Below are 15,926 nucleotides of genomic sequence, written 5' to 3' on the forward strand. Positions count from 1 at the left end.
CGCAAACATTTGCACTGTTATCAGTATTTGCACACTATTTTATATTATTTTTAAAAGTCATTATTCAATACATTGTTATTGTTAACCCTTTAAATCCCTGTAGAACCGGAACCGTGTAAGCTAGCGCAATAATTTGTTTTGCATATGAAACCGGAGGAGTTGTACTTACATTTTATGCCATCAGCTTGTCCTCGGTCACGGTTTCCTTCCACATAAAGCTTTGCAAAAATTGCATAAAAAGCGCTTGCAGCAACAAAAACATAATATTCCAGAAACACGCTTTGCCGATCCGATCAGCTGTTTGTAACACTTCCTACGTCCATCAGCACGAACTATAGCATGTCCGCCATGACCTGCCTGAAACAGGAAGTGACGTCATTTTCGCGGAAAATGTAGTTTTTTACTTGTAGGCCTTAAAAGCCTATACTGGTGTTTTTATAAGTCATGTTTGACTTTTCTGAATAGTTTCTGGGATGCTTAGAACTCGAATTGCACTGCTGGAAATAGTTTATTTTGATGCACCTGCTGTTTTCTTTGCAAATTTGCATCATAGGATTGTTTTTTGTTTTTCCTGCAGTATATAAAAATTGATGTATCTCCAAAATAAAACTATGAAGACACTCAAAATAAATTTCCTGTGGTGGGAAACTATTCTTTGCAACTTTTTTGTATTTAAAGTTTTGAGGGATAAACCTCTTAAATTTCTCCAAGTAGAAATATATGTAAAAAAACAAAAACAATTTTTAATTTTTTTGTAGTTTATTGCACTTTTTCGCAATTAATGTAGTTACTATGGACTTAATGCATACATATTATTAAAATATGGGCTATAACAGTTGTATTGATGTATAGCAACAAAAATGCTCCCACTAATGGCACTACAGCATGTAAAAAAATAATATAAGCTCCGGCCGACTTGGTTCTATGGTAGGTCTTAAAGGGTTAAATCTCGTCAAATAATCGAGATCTCCATTTCAGTGAAAATAATCGTGATTATCATTTTTGCCATAATCAAGCAGCCCTACCCTGAAGTTAACCTGGGCCCTGAGTCCATGTGAACTTCAAACCGAAGCCTTTTTTACGTTCTGTCTTTTAGTGTGTGTTTATAAAATATATCTAAAATTCCAAGAGCGTACTTCTTTGTAAAACATTCCATCTGGTTTTAGCAGGATCATCTTTGTAGAACAGGGTTTGGTTCTGTGCTGGAGCGAATGTATGTCTGCATATGTTAACTCTCACACGCACGCACACACACACACACACACACACACACACACACACACACACACACACACACAGATTATAAGCGCAGATTAGATACGTTGTTTAGTCCTGTGAGGACCTTTGTTAATGCGTGTCACTAGGACTCCTGTGTTACTCTAATGCCTACTCTTAACGTGTCCTTATCAGGATGGTGAGGAGTCGGTAGAGTGGCAGTACGTGTTCAGCAGGTCTTCTTCTCTGGTGCTAAACGGGCTGCAGCGGGCGACGAGATACCGGGTGCAGGTCCGCGCTCGCTCTCAGGCCGGTTACGGCTCATTCGGTGCCGAGACCGGCTTCAACACGCTGCCTGACGGTACGAGGTCGCATGCTATTACATTTTCTTTAGAGTCTGAGAGGTGAAAACACTGAGATTCACTCCTGTGTGTTTGTTTCCTGGGTAGGTGTGTCCCAGCTGATGGTGACTGGAGTCTCGGCCTCTTTGGGGATACTGGTGCTCGCTGTGGCGGCCATAGTTGGCGTGTTCTGCTACCGGTGAGTGCGTGTGTTCAGGATGCACCCTCCCTGCTCCCCTCTGCAGAACAATAGAACACACTGACCTCAGGTTCACACACACACACAGAGCAGGGTGGGACATGTCGACTATATTAAGATGGAGAAACTCGACACTGTGAGAGCGATGGCGAGATACGGCGAGATAATCACATTCCTGAGAGAGCGACAGAACAAAGGATGTGTGTGTGTCTCCTGAGGAAACCAGAATCCCGCAGCTGCTCTGAATCTAAACAGCCGTCTGTACCTGTCTGTCTGTCACCAGGAGGAAGAGGAGCGCGCACATTCACGACAAGAGCGGCCACTACCAGATGGGGCAGAGTGAGTCTGACAGCCAATCAGAGACAGAGCTACAACTCGGCCAATGAGCCAGTCTGATACAAACGGTTTTAAATGAACGCGGCCGACTGACGATGATGATTGTGCTGTTTTTGTAGCGATGAAGGTTTACATCGACCCGTTTACCTACGAGGACCCAAATGAGGCCGTGAGGGAGTTCGCCAAAGAGATCGACGCCTCCTTCGTTAAGATCGAAGAGGTCATCGGAGCAGGTAACCCACACCTGTATGTCTGCGTGGTGTAAACTTCTGTCACGGGCAAACTCCGCCCTCCAAGCCATAAGTTTTTGATGAAATTCTCATCAATCAGACCATTTCGGGTGTTTTAAAAGAAACTGTGAATGCTCAGAGAGTGTTTTTACGACTCCAGGAACCTTTTGAAGGAACGTCTGTGAAGCTAAAGGTTTTAGAGACGTCAGCCTTTTTGGGAATGCCAAAAACCTTTGAATGGTTTCGTGATTATTGTAATAAGTAAATCATTAAAGATTCAGGAACACATTATTAGTGGATATGGTGGCGTATATTTTGGGAATCTTGAGGAATTTCTCTGGGATCTGGAAGCATTTGTGGATGCTGTTCACCTCTGGAGCTTTGTTAGGGAGTCTGCACGGAGGCAGCAGCACGACAACAAAAAGCCCAAATATCTTCTGTTGTTTCTGAAAGGCCAAAACAAACTTATGGGTCTTAATAGGACTTTTATTTTGTAAAGTCTTCCAGATGTGTTTGTGACCTTTGACCCTCTCGAGAGCGGAACATTAACTTTCCCATGATGAGGCGAAGCTGTGTTCGCACTAAAAGAAAACATCAGATGTCATTTGTTCTCCGTCATGAACCCTGTTTTATTAAAAGTAAACACGCCACGTGCGCGTTTGTGCGCGAGTGTGTGCGAGGGCGTGAGAGAGCGTGATTGATTGAGTGTGTGTGCAGCTACTGTAACAGTAGTGCTCTCAGTGATGACATTGGTGAGATGTAACTGGATAGCGGTTGCTGCGGAAACAAGGGTGCAAACTTTTCACCGCCGGCTGGCGAGCGCGCTCAGACACACACGCAGGCCACATGTGCGTGAGTGCTGAGGGAGGTGTTGACGTGCTGGTATGCGCTAATGAGCCTTAAAGGAACATTACACCCCTCCAGTATCAATAACACGAGTCCTCTTTATTGAGTAGATATGGGGCTGCGCGGCGTCGAGGGTTCGGCCCTGCTGCGATTGGCTGTTTTCAGGTGACCGTGTGACCTCATTAGTTGCTCTGACACGTGGAGTCCCTCAGGGTTCTGCTGTGGGTCCTCTACTGTTTCCGTCTTCAAAGAACGCAAAGATCTGCCTCCACTTAGGGAAACTTCGTTGCCTCCGGCTGGCGTGGACTCGCTCTGCTCTCACCTTAGACGACACTCAGCGGCAGGTCTGTGTTTGGATTCTGGGGCTCTGCTGTCAGCCGATCTCTGCACCTCCAGATTTACATCCACCTGAACCTTTTTACACTCACTTTAAGCTCCACCTCCACCCTCTCATTTCCCGTGACCCCGTTCTGTCTGATTGGCCAGCATCCCCTCAAACCTCCTCCAGCTTTTCTTACCTTTGCCTATTAGATAAAACGAGATATGAGGCTGTTGTCTTCTAGCCTACAGGTGGAGGTGAATTTGGCAAGGTGGCTTTTCTTTTCTCATATTAGATATTTCTATGACATTAAGCCTGAAGGAAAACAAACACCTGGGAAAATACACCTGTGGAACGTCAGGTCATTACATTGTTGTTATGACTCGGCTGGATACACCTGGGCAGGAGTATGACTGTTTATTTTTACATTTGCTGTCATAACCATAGCCAATGTTACTACGTAATCTTTCATCACCTGCCCATGTGATTGTTTTTTAACAAAAATAACACCACCTCGGTGTTACCTTCCCATTTCCTGAATCAGGTGAGGACAGGTGCACAGACAGTGTTGTGTTCAGTATATCTGAAATCTTTTCACGTGGCAGTTTTATCATTAATCTGGGGATTAAATTTGAATAAATTATCCCCAGTGAAATACAGGTGTGTTCTTCCATTTGAATTGTAACTATTGTAAAAGTAATGTAACCTGTGCCGTATACCTGTACAGGTGAGTTTGGCGAGGTGTGTCGTGGTCGGCTGAGGATCCCGGGCAGGAAGGAGAACTACGTGGCCATTAAGACCCTGAAGGGTGGCTACACGGAAAAGCAGAGGCGGGACTTCCTGTCGGAGGCGTCCATCATGGGACAGTTCCAGCACCCTAACATCATCCACCTGGAGGGAGTCATCACCACTTCCTGCCCCGTCATGATCCTCACCGAGTTCATGGAGAACGGGGCGCTCGACAGCTTCCTGAGGGTAAGAGGGGGACAGTCACAGAGCAGCAAACCTGTCTGACCTTTTCCCTGTCTGACCCTCTACCTGTCTGACCCTCTACCTGTCTGACCTTTTCCCTGTCTGACCTTTTCCCTGTCTGACCTTTTCCCTGTCTGACCCTCTACCTATATGACCTTCTACCTGTATGACCCTCTACCTGGCTGACCCTCTACCTGTCTGACCTTTTCCCTGTCTGACCCTCTACCTATATGACCCTCTACATGGCTGACCCTCTACCTGTCTGACCTTTTCCCTGTCTGACCCTCTACCTGGCTGACCCTCTACCTGTCTGACCTTCTACCTGTCTGACCTTTTCCCTGTCTGACCCTCTACCTGTATGACCCTCTACCTGTATGACCCCCTACCTGTCTGACCCTCTACCTGTCTGACCCTCTACCTGTCTGTTTTCAGATGAATGATGGCCAGTTTACCACCATCCAGCTGGTGGGGATGCTGCGCGGCATCGCAGCAGGAATGAAGTATCTGTCTGAAATGAGCTACGTCCATAGAGACCTGGCGGCTCGTAACATCTTGGTGAACTCCAACCTGGTCTGTAAGGTGAGGGTGTGGCCCTGCACACCTGTCCGCTCGACTAATCTAAACAGATCTGACAGTTGTGGTTTTGTGTTTTTCAGGTGTCAGATTTTGGCCTGAGCAGGTTTCTGACTGAAAACTCGTCAGACCCGACGTACACCAGCTCTCTGGTGAGTAACTGTCACAGTCTGTCTCTTTATGATTTCTGATATCCTTATCTCAGACACAAAGGCCACACCCATCTGCTGTAAGGGACAGCCAATCAGGATAAAGTTGGCTTAAAGGAAAGAAGATGAAACGGGCTCTTTGAGACAGAGGATGGACTGGGGGGGCTGGTTTCAGATAAAGGTTTACTTTGAACTGTGAATCATGCAAGGCTGCTCAACTCGCATGTTGTTGCTACAAGTTGAGTTTTGTCTCTGGTCACGACAGCTCTTAACAGGAAGTCTTTTATTCATCAGTAGATGATGAATGTTGTCTTTAAGACCTTCATCATCAATCACGTCTGTCTGGTTGGTCTTTCAGCTCTGTTTTGGTTCTGCTGGAGATCCTCAGAGTTCTGGTCTCAGTCCTCTGTTGTTGAGCATTACCTGGGTGCTTTTATTGTGAAATTCGGTTATTACCTGACTGATCCAGTCTTGTTTTTTAGGGCGGCAAGATTCCCATTCGGTGGACGGCTCCTGAAGCCATCGCGTACAGGTGAGTGCCAGTACTGCAGGCTGGCGTAGTGGATAAAGGCTTCCTCTTCTTATTGTTATTATAGTGTTCTGTAGATAATCATTTGATGATTTTACTGTCTGATTGCAGGAAGTTCACTTCAGCCAGCGACACGTGGAGTTACGGGATTGTCATGTGGGAAGTGATGTCATACGGGGAGCGACCGTACTGGGACATGAGCAACCAGGACGTAAGGAACAAAGTTATACATTTAAAACTTGATTGTTTGGAGGTTCATGGACGTGAAACTACGACTGAATCATTAGTGCTCATTTACAATAAAAGAAGCTGAAATTATTCCAGCAAAGGTGTCCAAAGCTGATGGTTAAAAAAGCCGTTTCATCAGAATGACAGAGTGCTCACTGCCTCTCACGCTTCTGCTTCATCAGGTGATAAACGCCATCGAGCAGGACTACAGGCTTCCCCCGCCGCCGGAGTGCCCCGCCTCCCTGCACGCGCTCATGCTGGACTGCTGGCAGAAGGAGCGAGCCAACCGGCCGAGGTTCTGCGACGTGGTGGCGTCCCTCGACAGGCTGATCCGAAACCCCACCTCCCTGAAAGTGACGCACCCAGAGGCACAGAGGTGAGGCTCGATGAAGGAGAGGGGGAGGGGGCCGGAGCCGTGGAATGTCATTCAGGCACCAGCTGGTGGGTTCGGGGTCAAAGGTCAGAGTGTGGTAGGGAGACAAAGGAATGTGGGGCAGCCAGCTGTGTGATTGACAGCTGTTTACACAAGCAGGTGCACATTCCTGGATTAAAACTCCAAATGAAGCCGTGTCCTCCCGACTGTCCACCTCCTCTTTCAGTGAAGGAACATCAGAGACACGAGGAGGAGGAGGAGGATGGAGATCAGTGTCAGATAAGAATGAGATTGTTTTAACGGCGAGAGCAGAGGCGGCGTGCATGTTTGTGCTTTCTGAGAGGAATAAAGTTCCTGTAGTTTGTTAGCAGCAGATAGTAAAGCAGTACCACGGGTGGAGCAGCCGCTCCTCGTTCTGCTCCGCAGCCTCGGGGAGCTCACCGTGGGTCTTTCAGGTTCTGGTTAAACTGTGCAGACCAAACAGGAAGTTAAATTTCAGCTCGCCTTACGTGCATGAGTTCAGTTGCTGGGTATTTTGGAAATTCACAAATATTTGCCAAAGGGCGGAGGAGGAGTAAAGTGATGCGAGAATCTCAGTGCGAGGCTTCTGTGACACAGCGCAAAACTATTTTTTCTCTCTTTGCCAAAGTGGACATATTTTCACTTGCACGAACACGTATGTGGCACTGTTGCCTGGCACGGATTTCAGGTTGTTTTGAACACACCGTGACAGCAACCCTCCATAGCAGGACGAGGACCTCCACCTGAGTCCAAGAGGTGGAGGTGGTCCATCCACCACAGCAGCTGGCCAATCTGCCGAGAGAAATCGGAAAACAGGAAACCTCTGGGATCGGTGGTTAGCAAGGACTGAACTTTCAAAATAAAAGCAGGACAAGTCTCCTGTATAATAAGTTGAAGCAGTGATGCAACACTGTAAAGAAAATAATTTAATACCATAAAACCATCAGACTGGGTGTGACGGTGTGGTGGAAACCAGCAGGGATGATTTTATCCTGCTGTGTGACACGATCCTTCCTGATGTTCAAAGTAAAGTCATGTGCTTGGATACAACATGGTAACATTTCTGTCACATGAACACAAACGTTTTCACATGACTCCGGTCTGTCTTCTCCATCATCATTAAGTATGGGTGCCTTATAAAAGCAGACGTTTCAGCCGTTTGTTGGTCTGAAGCTTTCAGATGCAATTTGCAAACAATTCAACATAATCATCACAGCAAATTAATCTCAGACTCTGCAGTTAGATCAGGACTGAAAGTGTGAGGCTTGTTTGGAAGAGCTGACAGGAGAGAATAGGCAGGTTTGGAAACTATCTGAGAAAACTCACAAGACAACGTCCCAGCCTGGAAGTGTAAAATACACCATCATGGTCGGAGAAAACCAAGTTGACCATGAGCTCCTATTGCGGAGTCTGTCTGACAGCCAAAGCTGGGCCATGAACGGGATAATGATCCCAAACACAGCAGCTCCTGGGAAAACTTTCTTCTTTACACCAAATTACACGTCTTTGATTTTAAGACTGAAAAAGGGGTTAAAATGTAAACCTTAGCAGCTATATTTAAGACCTACATGTCATTTTAAGGGTTTCGTGGCTTGAAGCCAGCACGCTCTGCTTATTTTAACCTCAACCATAACAGAGCAGGAGAATAAATCTCGCGCTCACATATTCATGCCACATATTTTATAGGCTGCAGGTCTGAACACGCTGCTCTAATAATGACTCGCTGAGGAATGTCATCGTTCACATCTGCCCTGTCCTTTCAGCCTGTCCCATCCTCTGTTGGACCAGCGAGTCCCGCCTCCTCTGTCGGCATGCGGTTCGGTCTCCGAGTGGCTCCGAGCCATAAAGATGGAGCGCTACGAGCAGAGCTTCCTGCAGGCCGGATTCACCAACCTGGACATCGTCTCGCAGCTCAACACTGAGTAAGACACTTATTCTTTCTGTGATTGGCTACCTGCCAGTCATCACTCAGGGAAACCAAGCTCTATATTTGTATTTATTTATTTGCATCACCCTCTTTCTGTTTCCATAGAGACCTCCTCAGAGTGGGCGTCACCCTCGCAGGGCACCAGAAGAAGATACTCTCCTCCATCCAGACGCTCAGGATACACAAAGCTCCACCCACCATGCTCTACTGACCAATCGCAGCCTGGTCACAGCACAACACTCAAAATGACCCTGACGCTGTCCACCGTTGTACCCGATCCAGCCAATGGGAACGCTTTACAGCCTGAAACACTAACTGATGCAGTTTCAACCAATCAGAACGAAGGAATGAGATGACTATTCTTTGACGGGCTGGTTGAACCTCAGGATTTCTATTGGCTCGTCTCGCTGAACCACATCCCGAGGTTGCTTGTTTTTTTAAATCCACTCTGAACAGCAGAGCTCACAGAAATCAGCCAATCAGCATCCAGCACAGAAAGGATGTTGGAAGACTTTGGAAACTATTCCTTATGTGGACTCTTCTGATTGGATGTTCCTCCACTGTAAAGACTAAGCTCCGCCCCTTGCTGGGAGCATAGCTTTCCCAGCCTGTTTGATGGCTGGATTTCCAGGGCAGGAGGATTTTCCACTGAAGAAACACCAAGAGAGAAAAATTACAGGCAGAAAATGACTAAATTCTGCTGGAAACACAAGCAGGATACTTTGGTTTGTACTTCCTGTAGAAGAAACAAACCCTTTGCAGGATGCTGCCACTGTGACTGCACAGACCTCAGAGCCTTTTAAAATGAGCCGAACGGGTTTTACGGTGACGTGGACGGTGTTTGAGTTTCTTCAAGCAGGAATCTGAACACACGTGTTTCTGAATGACATCTTGGGAATGTGGGACATGCGGGAATTCCAACGCACCGGTCGGTAATCTCCCTCTCAGTGGGATTATTTCCACACCAGCGTTCAGGACCATCTGAAGGGATTCGTGATGTGACCTGTCAGCATGTTCTAGTAAAGTTTCAGCATCATACTGTTTGTAATCTATGAGGAATATTCTGGGTTGCCTCAGAAAACACCGGTGTACTTTTCAAGGAAGTCTTTGGGAATGTTCGCTCCCTGCTCAGACCAGAACTTCTCCAAATGTGACTCATCGGGTGCTGAAATTCTCTGGATTAAGGGAAGTCATGTGGGAGTATTTAACTGTACACACGGTAGTTTTCTCAATCAGACTGAAAGTTTTTTAAATTGTTCGGTGCCTACAAACGATCGAAGCCCACCTGTAGTGGGTTTCTGTGTTGTGAACGTACTCAAGTGTATTTTGTCCTCCAGCTGTAAGGCATCCATCATCTACATGATCTCCCCTTTATAGACTCAGCTCCCTGTGGCCTAAACGTACGTGACTGTCATTTATCAGCCTTTCACGTGTTGGGATGAAGCCACTGCAGGTTTAATGTTTTAAGACCATTTTCCACAGGAAGTGAAAAGCCATTCAAAGCTTCAGTGTTGGACACGAGGACTACGTTTGAGGACTACAGCAGACATCTTTTTGTTTAATCGTGAACTATTGATGGTTTTGTATCGTAGCACTTTTTTTTTTGTACCTGATATTTGATCGTATTTTTACACAAAGCAGGAGATCAGAGTTTTTATAGTAAACCTACATTTCAGGCGAAACGTCGTCTTCACTTTCTGAAGAGAAACGTATAAAAGCAATCTGCCTTAGCTTTCACGGAGGCGAGTGAGACGATCCAGGTTCAGGACCAAAGATCACATCTGCCCACTGGAGCGAGACTGTGCGTCTGCCTCGCTACATAAATGTTTAACGGCGGCCCACAAACCAGCTCTTCCACTTTTACAACACTAACATTAACCATCAGGCCAACATTTGGCAGTTTGCCTCTTCAGTCTCTTCTGTTCTCCGGCCAAACACTCATTAATGTGAGGAGCAGTGTTTGTTAGCGATGCTTCACAGACAGGAAATACCTGAACGCTGCCATCACCTTCCTCACAGAGCCACCATCGTGGTCATCGTCTCAGGTGTAACTCCAGCAGACGATGATCAGCCAGTTAAAACCACCGAACTAATCATGTGACCTGGAGGAGATTGTCCACTGCAGTGTTTCTGCAGAGGTTTGCATGCATGCAAAGGAGCTGTTGGGTAACAGAATATAACAGGTGTTACATTTTTGAACATCACGATAAGTCTCGTATCCTGTCGTTGCAGAGCAGTAACCTGGTAGGAACAGACGAGACTGAAAAGGCCTCTGAGATCAGAGCTGACTGAAATATAGAACAAAAAGAAGGGATTGTTGGCTGTAGATCAGGGGTGGCCAACTCCAGGCCTCGAGGGCCGGTGTCCTGCAGGTTTTAGATCTCACCTTGGGTCAACACCCCTGAATCACATGATTAGTTCGTTACCAGGCCTCTGGAGAACTTCAGGACATGCTGAGGAGCTAATTTAGCCATTAAAATCAGACACATCTAAAACCTGCAGGGAGGCCTGGAGTTCCCCGCCCCTGCTGTAGATCCTTCGGTTATAGGGTGGGATTTTTGGATGGATGAAAACATGAAACTGCCAAAAGGAGCTGCCGACATACTTTGGTGGGCCTCCAGCTGGAGGCTGAAACATCCAGTAAACCTTCTGTCATCCGAGTTCTGATCATCAGGACTGAATCACCATGAAAAGTCTGAGTAATCCACTTCTAATGGTATTTTTACTGAATCGCATAAACTGGTTCATTGGTCCATTACCTGCCAGTCAAAGCACTAACGGGCCAATAACAGCTCCTCTTTGTCATGCCTCCTTTCTGTAAGTCACAGTGTTGCATGATGGGAGTTTGAGTCAGTGGCAGTCCACCATCGATCCACTTTCATTGGACAGACAAATGTAAACACTTTGTTTTGGGAAACAAATTTTATTTAAATGCGTAATTTTGAATGTTGTGAACTCAGCTCTGCCTTTTATACGTCCACACTAATGTATGAGAATATTTTTATTGTTAATAATGTTGTCATAAAGAAGGATGTCCACTGGGCGAGGGAAAACTCCAATAAAGATGCCCGACGACACGTCTGCTGCCTGTCTGTCTGCTTTACGTTAAAACCAGGAGAAAACTTTTACTGTGCCAAACGGTTCCAGTTATTTATGAAGTAAAACCAAACTCAGGCGCCTCTTTGTAGCCGTGTTACGTCTGAGTCACCGTCAGTGACAAATACGTTAGCGCGCAGATATCAGAGGACGGGTTGTTTTGAGCTCGCAGAGGTCGGGAAGGAAACGTGGTTTGGCCTGATTTAAGCTCCAGATGAGACGGGATAGATCCACTCCAGGCTCAGCAGGTTAAACCCCCGATGGGAGCGTAAGAACACGGCGCTCGGCAGATCAAACCCAAAGGTGGGCCAGCTTTAAGACGAGCTACAGGTTAAGGTTAGGTATGAATCGTTGTAATTATGAGTTTAGAGCATCTGAGTCAGAGGGCTGGGTTTGGATTAGAGCGGGTTTATCCCGTTAGAAGACGGGATTTTGGTTTTTGAATGTTGTTCTTTCAAGTCACGCAACCAGGTAACAAGGAGATCATTCTGTAGAGTGTAGATAATAATAAAGGGAATCTAACCCAACCCTGTGATTGGGTAGTTTTAGGTACTCCGCAGTAAGCTCGGCTTCACTTCTCTGCAGACAAAATGACGCCACCTTGGTACTTCATGGTTAACAGACTCTTGCAGTTCATGGTTACATTCTGCCATCGGCTTCATCCTGCTGGGTCATATCACACGTCCCAGCATCTGGTTTACCTGATCTAACAGGAACTGATGCAGTCGTCTTAGGAACGTTTCACACACAGGATCGTTTTAACGATTTTGATATCGATCACTTCTAAGGCCGCTCGTGGCCTCACTCTGAGCTGCAGCTCTGACCTCTCACTAAGAGCACATACCTTTAAATCCTCGGGCAGATGTCTTCAGCCTGTTTTGGGGCGCGGCTGAAGACCAGGGGCCGAGGCTCTGGAACAATCTGCCCGAGGTGAACGTTTATGAGAGAGCCTTTCCCCGTTTCACTCGAGATTTCATTTCCTTTCAACTACATTTTATTTCCTGCAGAATTTCTTTTACGATCTTTGTGCACATTTAGCTTTCTGACTCTGTCACATCATTATATCATAATATGTGGATCTAAAAAAAGAACAAAGACACTTAGATTAAATATATGACGACGCCTCAGAACAGTGATGTGAATATTTAATGAAACCAGGTTCAATTAATCTGATTTTAATCAGAAAAGATTTCCAAACAGCCTGATGATGTCATGTTTCCCCGACTGATCTGCAGAACAAAACACAATGAGAAAGAAAACAAGGCGTTATCTGTGAAACAAGCTGTAATTAAACCTCGAACAGACGAAGCGTGTAAACGTGACGGGTGTAAAACTGTCTCAGGTTCATTACGAGGAACGAGAACAACATCTGTCCTGCTGTCATCTTCTGATGATGTACAACAGCTCTCGGTTTTAGTCGTTGAGCCGCAATTTGTGAACTCTTCAGAAACGCCGACCTTTGACCCCGAGCTCTCTCCAGGTCCGTGTTACGGCTGCAGATAACGGCCTGTGTGTGGCGTGTGTGCAAATCATAGGAAACTTAAAACAGTCTCCTCGTTTCCTCTGACGGTGATGGTTTGAGCTCAGAGCACAGAAGAGTTTCATTTAACTTCAGATTGCCTTCAGTGTGACCTTTGACCCTCAAGAGACAAACAGACCACCAGCACTGAGTGTTTCTTATCAGGGCTGAGATGATGGAGGGATGGGCGGCTGACAGACAGAAGGCAGACCCGATGGAGGTCCGAGACATCGTCGTGTCTGCTGACGGTGCGTTTCATTTATAACAGCATCGGGCAGGCGAGAGGTCGGGGTTCACTCAGAAGGCTTGTGTTTGTTTTAAAGATTAACTTCAGGCCTAATTCACAGTTACTGACAGAGATGAGCAGGGAGGGAAGAGACTCCTGAAAAAGTGTTTTTCTGTGTCTGTCGTGCTCAGGTCACTGCCACAGACCCACCAGCTTCTTCTAATGCGAATCTTCAGATCAAAGTCTCCAGAAGAACTGTGGGAGCAGCAGAGCTTCTCAGAGCCGCTTCCTCCTGCTCCTCTGGGAGACAAAGACACAAAACCAGCTGACATCCCAAAAACCCTCCCTGAGGAGGCATCCACAGATAATGCACCACCTCAACTGCTCCCCTCCCCTTCCAGGTGCTTTTATTGTAATTTAAAGACCCTCCAACAGTTTATGAGCAAGCATTCGGCGACAGTAGGAAGGACGAAACCTCCATCGGGGCCAGGATCGGGAGCTGTGACTGGTTGCGGGTGAGGGAGGGAGACAGGAGCCTCCCTCTAAACCTGAGAGAAGTTTCTGATGTTTGTACCAGGAAACTGGAAACGGTTCAAACAGCAGGCGTCTGTCTTCTCCACTTCTGACCACTATTTCAGGATCCCTCCGTTTTCTGTGGTTGAATTTGAAGCTACTTCCTGTCTTTCTGCTTTTCCAGTTTGTCGTGCACGTTAAAGGCAGTCGTAAAAAGCACTTCCAAAAGCTTCAGCCCTGCAGTCTGAATGAGCCTGACGTGACTCGATTGATGCTGTGATGATGTGCTGAATGCGAAACAGACTGTCTGAACCAGGAGAACAGAGGCGCGTCGCAAACAGGAAACATACGTTTGAATGCTGAATGTTGCAGCCGAAGCCTCATAGTTGCAGAGAGCAGAAGGCCCTGTGTTTACTATAAGCTTACAGACCGACTTTCCCTTTGAGCGCCTGAAATGTGAGAGCGTAAATGCATCCTGGGCTTGTTCCCCTCAGATGAGTCCAGCATGTGCTCCACTTTCAGCTAACAGATGTGAAAATTGCAGCCGAGCGACTCGGCAGCTGTCACTGATCATAATTAGCTTCTGAAATCTCCATTCACCGCTCAGCGCTCGCTCTGTGACGTCTCCCCGAGTTCCCTGAACCTCAGCAACTCCAAAGTAAGGAGCCGCGTTCCTCCAGGCAGGTAAGAGCACGCCGCTCCAGGCCGGCAGGTGTTCCACTTTAACGCCAACAAACACGCAGCGACGGCCACATGTGGGAGGTCAGAGGTCAGAGCAGCTCGAGTAGGAGCATGTGGTTCGAGTGACTGACAGTCGGCGAAACTCGAGCCTGAACAAACACTCGACAGAGTCTCGGGCTCTGAGAGCAAAGGCAGGGCGTTTTCTGCGACCCTTCACCTTCATTCATGTCGTTTGTGGCTCCGCGTACTTCACACATTCTCACTGATCACCATGACGATGGAGAGTCCAGTCGTTCCCGTTTCCGGGTCCAGCTTGCGTCCCGCCATCATGCGACTAATAAACCTGAAAAGCTGGCAGATGTTCCACCAGCTGTTTGTTTTGCAGTTGCTTTTGGATAAACTCGCTTTAAATGCGGTGCTGCCCTCAAACTGAGCATGAGCAGGACTCTTCAGTAAATCAGTTTCAGGATTTGATAACTGATATGTTACCTTTGGGGGTTTCTATTAAAAACAGGCTCCAAGCTTTTCTGGGGACTGTGATTTAAATCTTCCCCCATAAAGACAACATTTGACGATCTCCTCCGAACCCTTAATGACGAGTGCCGTGGTATATATCAATAAAGTTGTGGTTAGACAACTATTAGGATGGTTTCTGGGTTTTTCCAAGAGTTGCTGCACAGGCAGAGACCACCCTCACTAACTGGATGTCATCTTGTTCTACAAGCTGCAACATCGTAGAAACAGCTCAGTTCAGAAACGAGCTTCACGTTGTCTCCTAGCAGGCCTTTCAGACGTAAAGACACTTTAAAGTAGCAGCGTCTGTGCAGGCAGGCGGCGTGGATAAGCCCTGTAATACTTCCTGTTTCCTGTTTCGGGACTAGCTCAGGTCCAGGTGTCTAACTCTGTAATCTTTATATAACTTGTTACGCATGTCCAGATACAAGCGGCTCATATTAGTTTCCTCCTTGGCTGAATTCAGGCTCAGACATCCAGCGGCTGCAGTAGAGCTGCTGAGGTGGTTTGAGCACCTGAACGCCTCCCTTTGAAGGTTTCTGGGCAAGCCCAGCTGGGAGGAGATCCCATGACAGCGCCATAACTTTTTGGAGAGTATTTAAATATTTCCCTGTCCCTGGCAGATTAAACATCGCTGAGGAAAAGGGCGTCTGGATTACACTGATCAAACTGCTGCCACCGTAGCCGAGCTTCAGATCAGTGGAGGAAAAAGGATGGATGTTACTTAATCGCAGGACATTTGCGTTTTTTATTGAAACCGCATGAAGTTCTTCCAAAACTCCTTCAGCGGTGCCAAGAAATCGTAGATCCTCCCAAAGAACCACCGAAACCTCTGAAACCTCAACTACAGCTGTGAGAGCTTAGAGGAAGACCTCTGAGAGAGCGTCCGAGCAAACTCTCCGGTGTTCCCGACGATCAAACTCTCTGACGTTCCCCTGAAACTGAAAAACAGCACAGCAAACACCTGAACCAGCCTCACGTTGTTCCTCAGAGGAACACTTTTATTACTGAGGTGCTCCTGAAAGTGTTTGTGAGCGAGTTTTAATCAAGTCTGGATCAGAACCACGAGCTCAGGTTTCAGTCCTGTCCCTCTGGTCATGTGACGCCCTCCCCTCGAGAG

General features: G+C 46.9%; 1 protein-coding gene across 1 annotated transcript in view; it reads left to right on the top strand.

Annotated features, from left to right (window-relative positions):
* ephb4b (eph receptor B4b) overlaps positions 1–11,335 on the top strand; it is a 35,985-nt gene extending 24,650 nt beyond the window's left edge. The window contains exons 10-21 of the mRNA XM_026158276.2: positions 1,411–1,576; positions 1,665–1,755; positions 2,039–2,094; positions 2,211–2,324; positions 4,214–4,461; positions 4,891–5,037; positions 5,115–5,183; positions 5,663–5,712; positions 5,821–5,920; positions 6,120–6,313; positions 8,095–8,253; positions 8,364–11,335. Of these exons, the coding sequence (XP_026014061.2) occupies positions 1,411–1,576; positions 1,665–1,755; positions 2,039–2,094; positions 2,211–2,324; positions 4,214–4,461; positions 4,891–5,037; positions 5,115–5,183; positions 5,663–5,712; positions 5,821–5,920; positions 6,120–6,313; positions 8,095–8,253; positions 8,364–8,469 (1,500 nt within the window). The 3' untranslated portion in view covers positions 8,470–11,335. The remainder of the gene's footprint in view (positions 1–1,410; positions 1,577–1,664; positions 1,756–2,038; positions 2,095–2,210; positions 2,325–4,213; positions 4,462–4,890; positions 5,038–5,114; positions 5,184–5,662; positions 5,713–5,820; positions 5,921–6,119; positions 6,314–8,094; positions 8,254–8,363) is intronic.
* Positions 11,336–15,926: the final 4,591 nt, after the last annotated feature.

This window comes from Astatotilapia calliptera, chromosome 3 (assembly GCF_964374335.1).
Source record: "Astatotilapia calliptera chromosome 3, fAstCal68.1, whole genome shotgun sequence".
NCBI lineage: Eukaryota > Metazoa > Chordata > Actinopteri > Cichliformes > Cichlidae > Astatotilapia > Astatotilapia calliptera.